General features: G+C 36.3%; 1 protein-coding gene across 2 annotated transcripts in view; it reads right to left on the reverse strand.

The window, feature by feature from the left end:
• Nucleotides 1-19,490, reverse strand: part of UBE2W (ubiquitin conjugating enzyme E2 W) — a 40,884-nt gene that overhangs the window by 4,585 nt on the left and 16,809 nt on the right. For both annotated transcript variants that reach the window (XM_063170400.1, XM_063170392.1), the window contains 4 exons: nucleotides 9,400-9,491; nucleotides 6,309-6,411; nucleotides 3,688-3,843; nucleotides 2,477-2,552 (listed from right to left, as the gene is read on the reverse strand). In XM_063170400.1, coding sequence (XP_063026470.1) covers nucleotides 2,477-2,552; nucleotides 3,688-3,843; nucleotides 6,309-6,411; nucleotides 9,400-9,440 — 376 coding nt within the window. In that variant the 5' untranslated portion in view covers nucleotides 9,441-9,491. The remainder of the gene's footprint in view (nucleotides 1-2,476; nucleotides 2,553-3,687; nucleotides 3,844-6,308; nucleotides 6,412-9,399; nucleotides 9,492-19,490) is intronic.

Raw genomic sequence — 19,490 nt, forward strand, 5'->3', positions numbered from 1 at the left:
ATGTCACATAAAGCTAAACCAGTCCAACGGGCAGCAGAAGTGACAGAACCACTCTGCATCTCCCTGCACGGGTTGTTGTATTAGCACTGGCATTTAATTTCTCACAGCAGTTAACCCTGGACCGCTGGTTTTCTTTCCTGGGTGGGATTTTTCTTCCCTCACTTATCTAGCCAAATGTGGTTCAACCACAAGATTAGATATATATGACACTTCAGCTGAAGCATGTGCAGAAAATAAACATCTTTTCACACTTCCCATTTTACTGTAACAAACAGTATTTCTTTACACCTGTTTAGAAAACACTGACAATTTAAAGATCATGCCTTGGCAGTCTGGTTCTATGTCTACATAGGAGAAACAAAATTAAATGAGAAAAGAAGCAAATGACACACACAAAAATGGAAGGGAAAACACACTAATAATTTATGAATTTTTTCTCTTGTGGACATCAGGAATATTTTGTTTTTTCATGTAAGAATTCAAGGTGGTGGGGAGCCCAATGAATTTTTAATGAAGACAGTATGAGTTATTTAAATGAACTGACTTTCTTTTTCTTGCTCAGGCTGGATTTTAGGTTGCTCTGAATTTGAGGACAGGTAAGGTTTACTGACTTCCAGAAAAAAAACACTGCATAGTTACTTCATAGTAACTAAAATACCCATTCAATGAACTGTAAGCTGTGGTTTTGAGCCATAATACAGCAACCTTCAAAATCAGTAACTCAGATTTCTTTTCATACTAAGTTTCTGTTTTGCTTGTTTAACACAAATTGAATTTCATTAAGAAATAAAAGTAATATCTGCAGACTGTTCTGCTTTTAAAGATTTCTTCTCTACATCAAAATGAGACTGGTACAAATTAAAAGCAAACAGAACATTTTAATCACAAGATAAAGCCAATAAATGGAACTTTACCTGTTTGTCTTTAAAAATAATTAGCAAGTGAAAATAGCAAGTTAACAAAAACTCCCAAAACTGCCATTTAAGAGAAACAAAAACTAGAAATGGAGAAGCACCAAACACATTACAAGAGGATGAAAACAGAGAGAGAAAAGAAAGTGACTGTTGAATAATCTGGTGAGGATGAAAAATCTATCCTTGTGTGCAATATGATTATTATTCTTGGAGTCAACTTTAAAAACAACCACATGATGGTCCCAAATTTCTTAAATACACTTTAATCTCATAGCATACAGCAATTCTCACAGTGTACCTGAAACCACCTTGTTTTGGGGTTACAATTACTGTATTATGAGAAACAAAGTTTCTTTCTGTTACATTACCGTATGTCAAAATCCCATGGGTCTCAGCAAGTTTTATGAAACTATCAAGTTTTTCTTGTTAGGCCATCCATGGGCTTTTAGGAATCTTAAGAATTTTCAGGGTGAAGACTTTGGAATTTGGCTGTCCAGTTAGGAACTCTCACTGCCTCAAAATACTTACTCTAGTTTTCACATCAGGGACAGAACCTATGCTGGAGTAAGGTGGCCATGAAAAACAGAGGATGTCTTATGGTGGAACCTTCACCTGACTCTGCAGTGATAGAATCAACTGTTCTGCACTACACTAGCATGGAGTATTACCTTCTCTGACATATCCCTTCCTAAAGTACTCAAAGGACTACCATTTGTACAGAATTTTCCTAGGGAAAGCAAGGAAAACATCGCTAACAAGAGGAGAGAAACAAAGAATGGCCCATCTCTATCCCCTTCTTCTCTCTTTCCTCACCAACGGAGTGGATAAGACAAGCACATACAGCCAACTGCAGCTCTGGGTGGAGGATGACAAATGCTGAGGCAGAAGAAAGAAACCACAAAGTATAAAGCAAGACACACAACACATGGAAACAAAAGAAAAAAGCACAAAAGCAAAGCAAACCCCAAACCAAAACCAAACAAAGAAAAAAAAACCCAACACAACACTAGCACTGCAGATGCTAGAAGTTTTAATACGCTTTTTTCTTCTTGATCTTGTCCATGGAGAATGTCATTACTATATTACTGAGTATTAGTTTTTAGGAGCCTTTAACATCAGTCAACTGTCCCATACTGGAAATTCTGATTGAAGAGATCTATCAAAACACATAGCTGTTTACAAATACATAGGTATCTTTTCAACAACATAAAAGTTTTTAAAGTGTTAATAAAAATAAGAAAAAATGTTTAGAGCAAAACTAGTTTCACCATGGACTTTCCCCAGTCCCAAACTTTGTACTTGTCATGGATTGATAAACTTTACAAGAACTTTCACTGAAAGTCAATCCTACAATTTAAAACATGTTTAAATTTCCACCAGGAATTAGTCAAATGTGATATAGAAAAAAAAATCACAGCAGAGTATCTCAGAAACAGGATTTAAATAATGTTTTCAGTTGAAAAAACAGAGTTTAATGCTTTGAACACATTTATCCTACTTTCCTACAATTGTCTTCAGCCTAAAAAGAAGTTAAAAATTTCTGGTCCTAGTTAGATACTTACCATGATACCACCATTTCGTTTTCTTTGGATTCTTGTTACATGTTCTTACATAAAATGAGTTATCTGGAGGTCGCCTCTGCAACAGAAGAAAAGACCTACAAATAATCAAACAATCCTCACATTGTAATACATACGCTATTTAATAAGATTATGGCAGATTACCACGTGAATGCAGTGAAAATGAGGCAACAGGAGGACTAGACCTTTTTGGTGCAGAAAAATCTCTCAAAATCCAGGTAACAAATTCTTACTTGAGATACTCCAAGAAAATAAAACAGTAAAAAATATCATACAGTTTGATGATAAATAGGGGAGAAAAAAATGAAACAAAACAAACAAACCAACAAACAAACAAAATATACTAATTCACAAGAAACAGCTGTTGTTCAAAAAACCCCCCAAATTAAATTCCTTTGCAACTTGGAATCTAATTCTGATGCATTACATCCAATTCCCATTCTAAGGCTCAGCTTAGAGTGGATGAAAAAATTAATTTCAGTAAGTGTAGCTGAGCATTATTACATATTCTTTGGCTTTCTTCATAAGTGCCATCATTTACAAAATACATAGGATAGAATACAATGCAAAGCCATTTTGGGGTGGTTTTTTGACTACATATATGACTAGGACTGATTGGAATGCAAAATAAAAAGGCATGCTTGGATAGCACATATGGACAAGCTCTGACCACACCTAACTTCCACAGACAGTCCTCTGCGAAAGAAACGGTCAAAAGTGAAAGGGCAATCGCTTTACTGAAAGGTCTCTAAGGTATCAGAGCCAAAAAAGCAGCTTAGCACCATTTACTTCCCTGAAATCACAATTACCAAGTTCACTGAAATAGTACAGATGCAAAGTTAGAAACATCTGCACTAAAGACGTTTCACTAGTCATTCCACACTCCTTTTAGAGGAAGGATAATTTTACAAAGAATTGTCCTGAAGCATGATTGAACTTCGCAGTCAGTACAACTGGAAGGGTTCCATCCACTGCTCTTTTCCAGTAATGATATATAAGCAGGTTATCATGAAAACAGTGGCAAAGTACTCACTGCACTGTTTATTTTGCAGTTCTAGTTTAGTCAGTAGTAGAAATGTAGATACAGTAGTTTTGCCTGTTTCAGAATTTGAGAAATGAAAATTTTACTTTGTAAAGTAGAAAATTACTAACTTTTACTTATTCTACTTCAACAGTGCTAAAAAAGCCCATACCTTTTCTTTGCAGCTGGAAAGCATGCTAATAATGCTAAGACAAACAGATTGCACTGAGAGGGCTGGAGACCAGTCTTCCGTTAGAATGGATAAACAGATATGACCATTGCTATAAACATGAGGATGAACAGGGATATTGTCTCCAGTAAACATGACCTAAAAAAAAAGAACAAAAATAACTAATTTATAGTCCCTGTTTTATATAAAACTGTATTGGTTTGGGGAAACAATATCATCTTATTTAAGAAGCAGGTTTGCTATTTTCACTTATACTAAGACACTTCACCACGCTGGGTTAATTCAATTTTGGAAACTATTAAGTGAAATTAAAATCAATGGAAGTCTAAATTGCTAGTGAAGATGGAGTTAAATATAAGGTTAAATATAGAGGATTTTCTATTAATATTTATACAGTATAAAAAAACGCAAAGGTAACAACGTAAAGACTGCAAAATCTTGCAGCCTCAGTCTTCCACATCCTAAGGAATACAGCTGTCTAGCCAAAACACTGGATTTAATGACTTTATAAGCCACAATGTTATACTCCAAGAAGCACAACAAGATTAATAAATGAGTATTTCTATAAACTTGGACATAACAGAAATAAAATTCTGGACACCTCATCCAGGTTCCAGCATGAAGAATAAAATTAAGATTCATCAATCTTATTAACTATAAATAAATATCTTATTAACTATAATAAACTATAATAAACTTTGTGAAACCAAAGTTTACCAAATAGGAAATATTTTTGAAACATTACTTAAAATAAAAATTTTGTTTGACATGGAGAATATGGAAAAAAAGCATTTAGAACCTGAACTCCTCTCTATTAAAAGATAGTACTACAGTCAAAAAAAGGCTAGAAAAGCAATTTTGACAATTCCTGCTCTTACATCAAGTTTTTGTCAAAATATATCATTGGTTCAGGACAAACAGAAAGAGAGTAAAAGTGAAATCTTTATATCAGTATTATACTCCTGAATTCCTTTTCCAACTTCTTTTATGCAATAAAACCATAAATCTCTACCACTCATAACTATAATACCCAGCAGTTTCTTAAGCTATATAGGTATGCATCAAAATATGTAAACATGTACACACACACCCACCTCCTCACTGATGACAAGCAACACCTTCATCATATAGGAAACTGAAATTAGAGAGCTTAATTCATCTGCAAAATGGCAGACAGGTTTCTAAGGCATAAGAGAAACTGGATGCAGAACGATCTTTCAGGGGTCTTCAAACTGGTATTTCTTAAGCATTGAAGGGCTTACCTTCATAATCCTGTAATGTATTTCACTTGTAACTAATATCCTGTTTTTAAATGACAACCTGAACTAGGCAGACTAGGTAAGTAAAAGAATGCACTCTATGACAGACAACATACATTTAAAGGCAGAAAACATCCAAGTGATTAAAGCAGTACAACTGAAAACTGTCAATTCACAGTAACTAGCTTTGCAGGAGAGGTAATTATGACCAAGAAATTGTAGTGCAGACCCTACTCCACAGCCACATTTGAAAAATTGAATTCTAGCCATTTAAAACAATTCAGTACTTAAATTTTTAATTGTTTTCTGTGATAAAACTCAGCGTAGATGTATGGATCTAATTTGCTGCTTAACAATAAATTGCACAGAGAGACACACAGAGGTTGGGTAATGAAGACAAACAACCTGGAACCAAATTAAACTGGTGATCTCTTGTGGATCACCTATAAATTAGTACCTTGCAAACCTGATGAGGTGCAGAAGTACAAGCAGCCAGTTTATTCTGTAAAAGACTGAAAGTCAGCATTCTAGTGTTTATCGTGGTAGCTAAAAATATGTTAATTTTTATGGCTTAAGTGTCTCTCACAGCTCCATGCTTCAGTTTTAACACCAAGGAGAGAAGCTACAGAGATAATTTCTAGAACTCTGAGCTGAAACAGACAGTACAAGAACTAAGACACTCTTGCTTTTTTATTTCCTTTTTCAGAAAAGCAGGGCTGATAACTGGCCACTACTCTTATCAGCCATATTTTGAAGTGTTTCCCTCAGGTAATGGAGGAATGGAGGTACACAGCACATGCTGCAGTCTTTAAAGTACTGCTGTTCCTTCAGCTCCCTAGGTTGTTTGAAAGCAACACAGCATCACGTACCTCGGTTATAACGCTATTTCAGGTCTCTCAAGCACATCATGTATGTACGAGAATCCCTATCAGAAGCACAGTATTTCTTCAGCTCTATTAACAGTGGCAGCACAGAAGATGCAAGAGTCTTAAAAATCAACCAGAAAAAATATGTTGAAAGTAAGAAGGGATGAAGCAGCAGTTTATGGTTTACTTGGCTCCTGCATCACAGTATTGGCGATCTTCCTACTCTACCCTGTATTTCAAGACATGAATATCAACATCAAAGAAGCCTCCAGGTTACACTAATTTTATCTGTTCAAGCAGACATCAGAGTCCTATACGTCACTGCAGAATCATTTGTAAAGAAAAGGCACCTGCACAATGTGTTTAACACAAAGTAAGCAAAGCTGGCATTAGGCTATGTGGATAATACAATACTCAGCACAAGTCACACAGCTGTAAGCTGAAGGTAGCAGGAAGAGAGAAAGAAGGCAGCAGTTACCTGAGGCGAATCAAAAGGATACCGACTACTAAACTTAAATAAAAGCTGAAATTTTTCCCCTTCATAGAGTGTTCCTGGAGCACCTTCCATGTCTACAATCCACCTAAGGAACAGGGGAAAAAGCAGTTAGCATTGTGGACTGACAAATTAATACTTGTACTCCTGGAGCACTGGACTAATCAAATCAAATATCAGTCACAGCCAGACCATCTAACTTCTCTTCTAACACTGCAACAATCACAAAGGTGAACAATACACCAAGCCTGTATTTACAAGAAACAAGCTTGGTGTTTTGCATACAGGCACTGGCACAGTGATGCAAACTGTAAATATAATTCTGACTTGAACTATACACAGACTTGTCAGTTCCCAAGAAATGGCTGCTAATGTGAGACAAAAAAGTTGAAAAAAAATCCCTACTTGAAAACTTAAAAGGTTTGGAAGGAAACAAATTAGTACGCATTATCTTTTGGATTGGTTTACTTCTCTGTCAATGAAAATTCAATACAGTTTATTAAAATAAAATCTGTAACAAAGGGGAAAGGGCAAAGCTCATCTTGTACTTATATTTGTGAAAAACTCAGAAATTAAATGGTATCTTGCAGGTAATGGAACCAAAAATGGAAAAGTTAATAGAATAAAAATTAAAAGGCCCCAGCAAATTAAAACAAAGTCCAAAACCAGGGTAATTTGAATCTGTAATGAAGATAACAACTCAACATACCAGTATTCTTTTCCCTCTGCTTCTTCTCCTTCCACCATAATACCATAAAAGTAACTGACTGGAGCTGGTTGGAGTTGCTGGGGAAGAGGCTGGTGATGCTGCATGTGGGGGTTTTATTGTTGTTGGATTTCTATTGTGGTTGTTCTAGTACAGCTAAAAGCAGATGCTTTGCATATTGTCTGACACATACAGCAACATTCTGCTATTTAACTTCCATGATTTTGCAGTTCTGTTGACCACTTAATACCATCCTTTACAACAGCTATTTCCCAATTTTGGTTTTTTACCTTTGATTGAGTTTTACAGAGCTAAGCAACATAATAAGGTAAAGAGACTACAAAAATACTCAGATATGGTTTACATTAACTCAAGAAAGGCAGCTGAGATTTTGCAGAACAGCAGTGTACTCAGAAAAGTAGACATCTCCAGCTGGCAGCTCTGATGATCCTCCTGTAAGACACTCCCTCTGTATTTAAGCCATGCACATTTTTCATTTTCCCCTCTGTCACATTTTGGGGTTTTTTTTCTGCTGGTTTTATTACTGTTGTTGTGCTTTGGGTTTTGGCATTTTTTGAGAAAAACTGCTAGCTCTCACACATTTCAAGAGGAATGCATCTTCAACAGTAGCACAGTGGCAATACAGTGAAGGCTGATGAAGTAGGTTTCATATTTTAACTTTGTGAAGATGCCTTTGATTTAATCTATCTGCACTCCAGATCACTTATCTCTTCTTATGCCTTCTACTTTTACATTTATACACACAGTGCAGCAATACTCTTTGGATTTGTTGGTTCTTGTGATCCAGAACTTCCACTTTCATGTTTTTTAAATAGTTTACTTTACTAAGTACAAGATAACTTTGCCTGGACATTGCTCCTTTTATGGTCAAGGAATCACGAGAACCCATATTTCCTGTGTGCTTTACAGTTTAGCCTTCTCAAATTTCTAATCCTTGTATATTTAAAATAAAAGATTGCTCAATGTTTTAAGTGACCCAGTTACATCATGGGATCCAATTATTTTATTCAACATCTTTAAAACCCAAGCAAGTATTGCTACACAATTTTTTAACACAGCCAATTCAAACTGTAACTTGATTAATGAACTCAAAACATGGTACCTGATACCAAAAACCCTCAAAGAGAAAAAAAATATCATTTTACTTTTGACAAGAAGCTTCTAAAACAGCGATAGTTTCAAAATCTAGCATGACAGTAAATAGGAAGATTTTATATGCAAGGTACTAAAAGGTATAAAAGTTGTACAGGGCAGAAATCATAATGAGGTAGACCTGTGGAAACAGAGATATCCTTTGCAATCTGCTCCAAATATTGATTTAATACTCTTTTGTTGAAAAAAGTGGATACCATTTACAATATTAGACTGACTCATTTTTGCAGAAAACTAAAAACTGCTATTTCAGTTTTAGTCATATTCATCTGAATTATCACAAAGGCCAGCATAATTGAAAAAGCAGTGAGTGTTTAACTCATGCTATATGTATATAGCAGCATACATGAGTCTCAGAAAAGCCTCATGTAACATGGTCTGAATGCCACCTCCCAAAATGCAGATAGGAAAACATCAACATTCAGCTCTATGTTTAAGCTGCTCCATCAATCAATAGCACAGTCCAGAACTTGTAGTCTGAGATCATACTCCCATCAATGTTTACATGGGCTCAATGTAACATTTTAACATTTTTTAACATTTCTCTAAAATGAAACTAAGAAAGTTATGAGAAAAAAATGTCAACACAGCCTGAATCTTTTGAATTTCTGTCAATCAAAAAACAGATTAATACCAAGAACAACCCCTGTCCATTTCAACAGACACAGAATATTTTACCACGTTTCCCTTCTCATTTCACAAATCACCGAGAAAGCCAAGGCAGGGAAAAAGTGCAAACAAGTGTACCCAGACAACTTTGCTTTTTAAGAAGTTTTCTCCACTTGCCTTAGAAAAAGAAGGTAATGAAAATTAAAGGCTATGACATACATTCTATTCAAATGTCACAGAACTGTAAAACAGCTACTCCATTGTTTCAATAAATCTAGAAGAGTTTTGGAGGTTAGTAGCTATGAAAGACAATTAAATTATTTTATTATAAAATACGCAGAAGCTTATACTAATTGGCAGTTTGTTAGACAGTAAAATGCCTAATAAAATTTAGTAAATTCACTGCCATTTTCCTGAGGGTGTCCAACACAGTCTGGCAATATCCTTACTAAGGAGAACAATGTTTCATTGCCTAGACTAAAAAGAACTCCAATGTTACTTGGAGTAAGTCATGGAAGTGTGAAAAGAACTGCTCATTATTTAGTCTTTTCAGCATGATAGCAGAAATAAAACAGCATATATACTTACTGTGTAATTGAATTTTGTACACTCTTTTCATCTAGAGTCATTCCCGGAGGTGGATCATTTTGAAATGCCAATAGTTCTTTTTGTAATCGTTTCTATAAAGAAATTGTATGGAATATTTGAAATACTAAATAAAGTTCAACAATAAACATGCACACTTAAGTACATTTATCAATGTTTGAAAGGCAAAAGGAGTTTTACTTGACAATTTAAAAACAAAGTGAAATTGAAAGGTGAGAAAGAAGGATGACTTCACTCCTAGAAATTCAACTGAAAAGACATAGGCAAAATAAGTTACAAGCTTTAAACTTACTTTTTGGGTAAAATACAGTGGCACTTACCTTTGCAACACTGCAAAGGGAAGAGCTGTTGTTACAAATGACATGGAGATACAAATGAATTTGTTGTATAACAAGAACATCTGTAAGACCTCTACCCCTAGCAGCAAACACTTCATATTTACACAACATCATTAGAATTACAATTAAATCTACAAGACTTTAACAGCACAACTCCCTCCTCTAAGTAACCTAAGACATTTCCATTTGGCATCTGTGCAAGCCTTTGCCTTGTTCTAATTCATCCCAGAGGACAGAACAGAACACTAAACCAAGACCATTTGGATTGCACAACACAAACTAAAAACTTTACACTAACAGCATCTGAGAACCTACAGAGTCACAGCACTTATCAAAGGGTTATGGCAGCAGCTCAGGTAATTCTTGCCTATTCTGACAGAGATAAATCAGTCACTGCAAGAAGGTCTTTCTGTAACAAGTACCAGAACCATTTCTTACAATCTCCTGAGCAAGGGAAATGCAGCCTCTGTGCTGTCATTGGCACTGCTCTCAGAGTCAATTTTCTCCATATAAAGTTACACAATATGTTTTGTCATTTGCAAGCCATCTAGATGATAAAAAGTTCAGGGCTTTCTCATTTCTACTGTCCTTTTTTCCTGCCAACTATTTTAAGGTTACCATCTACAAGTTCACTTCAACCTCACTACAAGTCAAAATTACTTTATACTCCAAAGGAATAAAAATATATGGTTTGGGGATTTAGTACCTCATTTCCATTCAAAATCCAAATTTTTTTTAAAACAGAAGTTTATCACACACTTGTAGCTGCCTTCTAGTGCCTAGCAGGACTTAAAGTTCCCAGGAGAAAATAAAGTGTTGATTTGTCAACACAGAAATTATTCAGTATCCCATCAAATATATTTGAAATCAGACTACAATACATTCAATCACACAACTCACAAAGAAAAGGCCCTTATACATTCACAACTTACATTCTGAAAGTACTGAAATAACTTTCTGTCTCTATCAAACTTCCTTGGGATTCTATATTGAAAGTTCCTACCTGGCACTGAGATATAACATATACAAACTGAAAATCCAATGCTAACATTTTCATAAGCTGTCTACATTGCTCACACATTAAAAAAACAGGTTAGAATCCTAGTGTTTACCTTTTCCTTTCTCCTCAGATTAAGAAAACACTAACAGTGTTTCCAACACCATTATTATGAATTAAAATGCAAAGGAGCAAAGTTGCAAAGACATTTTATAAATCCTTAATTTGAATGGCAGAGATGTTTTGAAGTCAATTCATTTTCTGGCACTTTCCCAGACCACCATCAAACAAGCCTCAAAGGCAATCAACCTGTGTGTACTTTATCACCTAGAGAAATATTTTAAAAGTTCAGAGATGAGAACGTTTGACAATGGAAATTCAAACTCCCCTAAAGAGGAGATTTGGAAACATTGGTTACAAAGTAGCAAAGAACATATGTAGAACAACAAATCATTCCGTAGATCCATTTACTTCTACATGGAGACCAACTATACAAATTTGTCTTATAAAAAGGAGCCTAAGACACATTTTAGACTTTAATTAAAATCAGAAACATTAAGCTATCAGTGTCTGACAGTAATTTGAAGAGACAAAATTTTGTCTGTTCTGTATCCTAAAAAAAATTCCAAATTACCAACACTTTAAATATTATCTAATTTCAAGTTTACACCTTTGGCCCTTTCACCAGCAACCACCTTTTATGTCTAACACAGACTCAGTCATGTTTTTGTCCATATCACTAGCACAAAAATATCCTGTTTCATAGGTTTTTGGTTCTCACATACTATGTTTATGGTCCTTCCTAAACAAAAAAGCCAGTAGCAAAAAGAAAAAAAACACATCAAAATATATACTTGAACAGTGTACCACAGAAGTGCTCTGTTCCTCTGATCCTAAAATATTTGCTGACACTGGCATGAGGGCCTGTCCATTCAGCATAACTAATACATACAGACAACATGCTACTTCTCATTGTTTGCAATTCAAACAAAATTCACAAAACATATCCCAGAGAAATAGCAAGAAATACTATTTACACTTTGGGTCAAATGTAGCATATCAAACAAATCATATTTTTAAAGAGGTTATTATTTCCCAGTTAGCCAATTCAAATAAGTATCAGCGTAAGCCAGAAAAACAAAGTCAAAGAAGGTATAACTCCTCCCATCCATAAAAAATCCTGGACAACTGGAAAAAACTGATGAGCAGAAGGCCACAGTAGTCAACAACAGGATTGGGGTTTTCTGCCTCAGTCTCCAATGGCAACCTCTCTTCCCACACCACTCCGGTGGATGGACAGCAGGAGGGAATGAAGTCCCTCCCACTTTCAGTAAAGGTCAGGTTCATGGCTACTTGAGGAACCTGAATATAAACAGATCTCTGGGACCCAACAAGCTGCATCCCAGACTCCTGAGAGGAACTGGTAGATTCAGTTGCCAAGCCACTTTTCATATTTGAAAAGTCACAGCGGCCAGGTGAAGTCCCAGCTGACTGGAAAAAGGGTAAAAAGGAGACACTGAGACCTGTCAGCCTCACCTCTGTGCCTGGGAAGTTCATGGGACACATCCTTCAAGAAGCTGTACTATGACACAGGCAGGACAGAGAGGGATTCAGGACAGCCTGAGGCCAAGTCCTGCCTGACCAACCCAGTGAGCTTCTACAATGGAGTCACTCATCAGTGGACAAAGGAAGGGCTACAGAGGCCATTGATCTGCACCTCTGGTAACATTTTGGCATGGTCCCCTACAAGATCTTCCTCTCTAGGTTGGAGAGAGATGGATTTGATGAGTGGACTGTTCAGTGGATAAGGAACTTGTTGAAGAGTCACATCCAGGGGCATTGCAATGAAATGATCTTTACAGTCCCTTCAAATCCAAACCATTCTATAATCAGTTCCATCTGACCTCTATTTGCAGCTCTCAGTGGAAATATCAATACAAGAAAAAAAAAATCTATACCATTTCCATATAAAGCTGAAAAGAGCATGTTCAGTAGAAAATGAATGTGTTATCTATTAAGTCACAGAAACTCAATAACCCAGAAGAGCAAGACTAACACTCTCAGTGTAACAATGAAAACAGTTTATAGCAAATAAATTTATCACATTTAAATAAGGGACTCCACAAAAAACTCTGACTATGGTTATCTATTAAGCATAGGAAACTCCAGTGCAATTCTGATTAATGGTAAATTCCTAGACACAGCTCCTCACTGGACAGGGAAGGAAGGGATTTAGAGGTGAAGAAACATAAAACTCCTCTGGAAATGTTCTTGATTCAGAGCAATATCCCAAACAAAATCAAGTTTCAGCAAAAGGTATTATTTCCTTCTGCCTTACAGGAACCTCTCTAATCCTATGTCTGCCTAAAGAACTGTATTCCATTATACTATACCTTGATGGACTTTATGTATCTTAGCACTGCTCCCTCCCAAATAAAGAGGCTCTCACCCTAGAATTATTCAAAACAGAAGAGCAACAATTGCTACTAGAAATGGCAGAGAACTTCTTCATTTTTCTTATTGCCAGCTATACTGACTATCTGGATAATTTGCTTCGATATTGAAGACCAAGAGAAGTATTTTGTAATAAACTCCTGGATTTCTACAGCCCTCAATGACAGGAAGTCTAAAACTGTCAAACTGTTAAATTCAAGTGGAAAAAATGCTACTAAAGATTTCCTAGGTATTAATCTTGCCACTAGAGAGAGAAGTAAGTTAGTTTATATATGAAGATAATTACTTCTATTGGAATGACAGACACACATTTAAGATGTGATTGAGCCCATTATTTGTTGGGGGTTTTTTTCCCCAGCTTTAACAATAAAATATACTCTGTATATATTTCAAAACATTCTACTATTCCACACCAAAGAAGTTAATCTTTCCTCATCTGATGAACATATCTGGGTATCTTTAACAGGCCTTCACCAGATATCTTCAAAATTTGGGGTTTTTTTTAATCAAACATCAACTCAATTATTTCTGTACAGAATAACAAAGAGCTGCCTATAGACCCTTCCAGAACATGAGAGCACTCCATAGACACTGGAACAAAACTGCAGAGGGCACAAAGTGCCTACTCACCAGAATTCATTCAAACAGTAAAAAAAAAAAAAAAAAAAAAAAAAAAAAAAAAAAAAATTTAAGAGAGAGAATAAGTAATATTTAGAAAATAATCTTAAAATCAACTTCTCTGGTCAATGCATTCCAGTGTTTCACTACCCATGGTATAAAATGTTTCTTTTGTATCTTACCAAAATACCTCATGCTCCAATTTGTATCTCTTGTCCTTTGGCTTCCCATAGTGGCTCTGTTTTCCCTCCATATCTTCCTATTATGTTGTTGCAGGCATCAGCAAGATCTCTCATTTGCCTTCTCTCCTTACAGCTGAAGAAACCCAGTCTCCCTGGAGGTCACACAGTTCTGCCCCAGCCCATCATGTGCTGGATTCACCCCAGAAGCCCAAAGCCTGTCCTGTACTGCAGCTCCCTGAACACAGCACTCCAGATGTGCTCTCACCTTCCTCGAGCTGCTGGCTCCATGCTTGCACAGCCAGCCTAACCTGCAGCTAGGGATATTCAGAAAACTTGACGATGTTTTCCACAGATATTATGAAGAACTATTTTTTTCTTTCTCTCTTTCTTAAAATAATTTGTCTTTTGCTGTGTCTCATTAATACAGAAACTGAATTATCAGGAGACTAATCTAGTTATAAAAAACCCTCTTAAATGAAGCCCTTAAAGACCCAAGATTCATACAGTTTAATTAGGAAACTGAGCTCCTCGTTACCACAGTAATTCAGAAAACATCTACAGTTTGAATTTAAAAACTTGAAATTAATTTCTCTTCAGCGTTGAACAGTATTTGCTGACCAAAAAGGTTACAAAGGACAATGATTTTCTTACAGCAACACAGTCTAAACACCCACTCCTAGCTTCAAGACTCAAATGAACTTCAAAAAAACGTTACTCTGGTATATCAAGCCCATACACAATAGCTACAAAAGACACATTACAACTGCAAGATTCTCAAATGAAGCATTTGAAAAGAAACATTTCAGCAGTGGGAAAGCCTTTCTTATATTTGACAGCCATGAGTGCAGAATTATTGTTTTTGTTCTCACAAACATTCTAGAAAAGTAGCAGCAATATACATAGGAAGATAAAATATAACAGATTAACACTTGTAAGACAATTAAACTCTCATTTTACAAAGTTAGGATTTAAAGACACCTCTCCATCTTCCTAACATAAAAGGAAGTTGTGCTAAAAGTCTTTAACATTTTTTCACATTACTTTATCTCTTGCCTTCACAACTGGAAGAATTTTCTTTACAGTAAGAGATCTAGGTGGGTTGAATGAATTAGGGTCAAATTACTTCTCTTAGGCTTCATGGATGTGAAAATGTTCTTTTATTTACTTCAAGTCACATCTCACCTTTCCCAATCTCTACTCAAGCAAACACTTCAAGCCAATGCAGACTGCCCTCAAAATACCCTTTGGCAGGTTCACTCTGTTCCACAGAACCAAACACCCCCCTCAATCAGACACCCAGTCTAAACAACCAACTACAACTTTGATAACTTGTGGTCTTTATGGTTTCAGAAAAAACAGAGCCCACATGATTGATACCACATTTTTCTTGTGTGCTTATTCAAATGTCACATCAACATACGTGGAAAATTTTTGCACAGTCAAAATATAGCTACTGCTCCTCCTTCACAACAGTTACAGCCCAATAGAAGGGGAAAATCATGTGAATTCAATGTGATTTTTTTTTTCTTAAATACATTTGGCTAATAGTCTTTGCTAATTGTCGACTGTTTGCTATAGGTATCAGAGACTATTTGGTCCAGTGATTTCCAGAAGTCAAACTTTCACATAATAGCAGAAATACAAAAGTAATATTTATCATCTGGAAACTCACTCAAAAGAATTGTCAAAAAAATCAAAGATTCAGTTGCTTAAACACTTTTTAAAAGCAAACCAACCGACATAGCCAAATTTTAATTACTGACATAATATCCAGTATCTAAAAGACATTGAATCTGCCCTTTTTGTTTGGCATGCTTTGTCATCAATTCAAGTATTTGTCACCTATTCTTTGCTTTGCTTTCCTTTGCTATTTACAGGCTCATTCCTTTCCTCATCTTTGCAATGTTTTGTAAGAACATCTTTTAATGCTTTTCAAACACATGAATTCAAAACAATGACTTGTGAGTAGATTTGACCCTTATATGCTTATCCTTTTAACAGGAATTACTTCATTTCACTTTTCTGTACAAAGGCTCCTCAATCTCCATGTCACTGAACAGGCCCTCATGGTGCCACATTGACTTTTACTATTATTCTTATTTTTTCCATATTGAGACAGCTTGATATCAGACATTGGTATTTTTGTCTAAAAACCTGTAGCCCTTCAACACTCCAGCTATATTAAGACATGCCTAACTAAAGTCAATAGTGCAACTGCTTTCAGCTTCTTCCTTACCATGAATGAGGAATACTTTTTTCATCACACTCAAGTTGCTTTCAGCCTCTCAACCAGCTCCTTCAAGTCAAAATAGAAGCTAATGCAGCTACTGATGCCTAAAACAACCCCCAAACAGATGTTTTCCATACATTGATATTCTCTGGGGAGCTGTGCTTGCTTTACTGTCCTTTTCACATCACGAGACACTCTCTTCAATGTTTCTGCTAACCCATCAAGGGATTTCATATAGAAGCACCTTCCTGCTTGTCCACTTTCTATTAGGAGGGACTGGAAGAAAGCAGGCTGCAGACTTATAGGGGAATACACGAAGGATGCACAAGCAATCTAACTTCGACATTTTCCTTATTTTTGATAGAGAATCTTATGCTTCAACATTCTTGTAATACAATTTTTAAGTAAGCAGAACTAAAATGTATTAAATGAATAAAAACTTTCACAATCTAGAAGGAAACAGAACAGCTGAGTAAGAATATCAGAAACCCAAGACTGCTTAACAGCACAGTTCCTCTACTAAAGGAATAATCACATGCAAAATGCAAAGGAGTGACGTAACCAGTAGTTTATAGAAGTATTTTCAAGTGGGAGTCTTTGAAACCAGAATTACTTATTCCTTACTTATACCTATCTCTACAGGAAAGGATCAATCAGGGATGAAATCAAAGAACACAGCTTAACACTGATCCAAGCATCACTTCCAAAAGAAGTTTATTCAAGTACTTGAGACATGACTGCCATAGCAATGGTTTGTATCCTGTCACTAATTCTGTCAAACAGGATTTGTGCAACTCCTTCAGTGATCCTCCACAGATTTTCTAAGGTATCAAACTCTTAAGACTTCTTACAGCATATGGAAAAAAGAACACAAAATCAGCTGGCACCAGTGGAGTAAAACTCCTGACAGCTCCTCAGACAGCTCCCATCTACCTCTATCATTTCTATCCTGATAGACAGCACCTACTGTCTGCCACGGCTCAAGTTAAATGTACGTCTGAAGCCAACAGCTTCTAGCAAAAATACACACTCCTCTTTCTTTAAAGTGACACATATCTTACTTGGTCACCTCTGGAACTGCAGAGGTAACATCTCAAATGCCACAGCTGAATTCCCACTTGAGTTGATTCTTGGTGAGTCACACAAAGAAGCAGGCAGGGCCTGCACATAAAAAGATGCAACTCATGAAAAGAGAGAGGGGGCAGCAATACAGGATAGGAAGAAATTTAGAGGTTTTCAATATTAGTATTTCCAAACCAGCCCTAGAAACAGGTAGTTTGTTCACTGTGTACAACTGAGCTGAATATTATAGCACATAAATGCTTATTAACAGATACAAAATAATTTCACTGGTCTCTGTGTCCCTGTTAGCTATCTCAAGTGTCAATAATCTATATTCCTAAAGCATACATGGAATCATCACCATCACATTGCTCAAAAACAGGGATTTTTTTTTTTTCTGATTCTACCATAAACAAGGGACACCCAAGGGCAGACAGAACAACAGAGCTTAACCACAATCCCTCACAATGAAGTAATGCAAAGGTTCTTTTTTCATGGTGGGTAATCTTCTTTACCCACCACAAAAACTTCCCCAGTTCTTGGAGGCATGTGAAAATTACCTTTCTCAAGGCCTTTAAAAAGGAGTATCACAATGTCAGTCCTAAACCCATTGCCAGAACTCTTATAACAGCTTTGCCCCTCCCTTGGAAAAGTGGAGCAAGGAGAGTTAAACTTTAACAAAGCTAAGGGCAAACAAAAACATGTGTACAGTGAAGTTAGAGGGGTCACTACCAAGTACAACTCAGGTACACACAGCTGACAGTAAGTGTACCTAGGCCAACCAGTAAGTGCTGCTTCAGGTAACATTTTATTCTTCATAACTGGAGTGGGAAAGTGTACATACAGAGGTATATTGGCTGTTGATTAGCAGTAAAATATTAACACATTAATCCAATCAAGTTTGAATGTATGCTCACAGTCCTGCATTATTATTTCCTATGAGATGAAGTTACAAATTTTGAAAAGAAAAATAATACCAAGAAAATAAAATTGCAATTCTTGAATACTTCACTTTTTGGTGTTTCAAGAAATGCCACCCAAAATGTGCAGTGTCTTAAATCAGCAATTCCTTAAATGAGTAAACTAAATGATGAGCTATCTTAGTCTAATACCTTACCTACAAACAACCTATTTCAGTGATCCTCTTTTTCATAGAGAAAAAAGCAAGGAGCCCAAAGCAGATTCACAAAAGACATGACATATTAAGGGAAGTGGTAAGAATTTGGTAGAAAATAGCTAGGGGAAAAGCAAAACTATCAGTAGAGCAGAAACATACAAACAGAGCAAAAAGTGGCAAATGGAAAGCAGATTCCTTTCACTTCTGCTGGTGGAAATGTTCCATTGCCACATGTTATTTCACCATTAAAACAAGATGGGGGCAATTTAACTGAAATGTGGTGGCCATTCCACCGGGACTGGCAGGAACTCAACTAGCCATGTCCAATAAGGTGGTATCATGATATTATGAAGAAACAACAATGGAATAGCAACTTCACAGACTAGGAAGCATGCAGGACCAAAACATCTGCACTTGAATTGTGTTACAAACCTTCCATTTCTATGCACTCAAATTCCCTTCTCTTTGTTGTAAAAAACTGTGAATGTAAGAAAGGAGTCATCTTCCAAGGCCAAGCCTTCCTGGACACTGTAAACTCAAATCTTAATCTGGCTCAAAGAGGAAGAAAATTAACTCATAAACAGTTAGAAGCTAAACAATAATCCCATAGGGGCTCCATTCTTCTATTTTGGTGTGTATATATATATATATATATTTAGGTAAAGCTGCTGCACCCTAGGGAGACCTAACACTATTTCTTCCATAACTACAAAAACCCTCTTCCACATGCAAAAATTTAAATGGGCCCAAACTCTGCTAGCACCAAAACACTGACAGTAATATGACAACATCCTGGCAAAGAATTTACATTTTGCTTGTGAGCTACAGCCTGTCACCTCCTCCCACATGCAAGTTATGAAATGTTTCACAAAAAACATCCTTTCTGTTTTGGAGAAGTTCTTACATGCAGGAGACAGTCTCTGTGCAGAGACAAACAGCAAGCTTGTGGCAGAAGAGGAGCTGAAACCAGGCTGCAATGACAGTGTTGTACAACACCACCATGTTGATCCACAAGCAAAGCCTGACTGTTAGCACCAGCCACCAGCCTGACAGCATATGACCACTAGAACTCTAT

Source organism: Melospiza melodia, chromosome 1, assembly GCF_035770615.1.
Source record: "Melospiza melodia melodia isolate bMelMel2 chromosome 1, bMelMel2.pri, whole genome shotgun sequence".
Lineage (NCBI taxonomy): Eukaryota > Metazoa > Chordata > Aves > Passeriformes > Passerellidae > Melospiza > Melospiza melodia.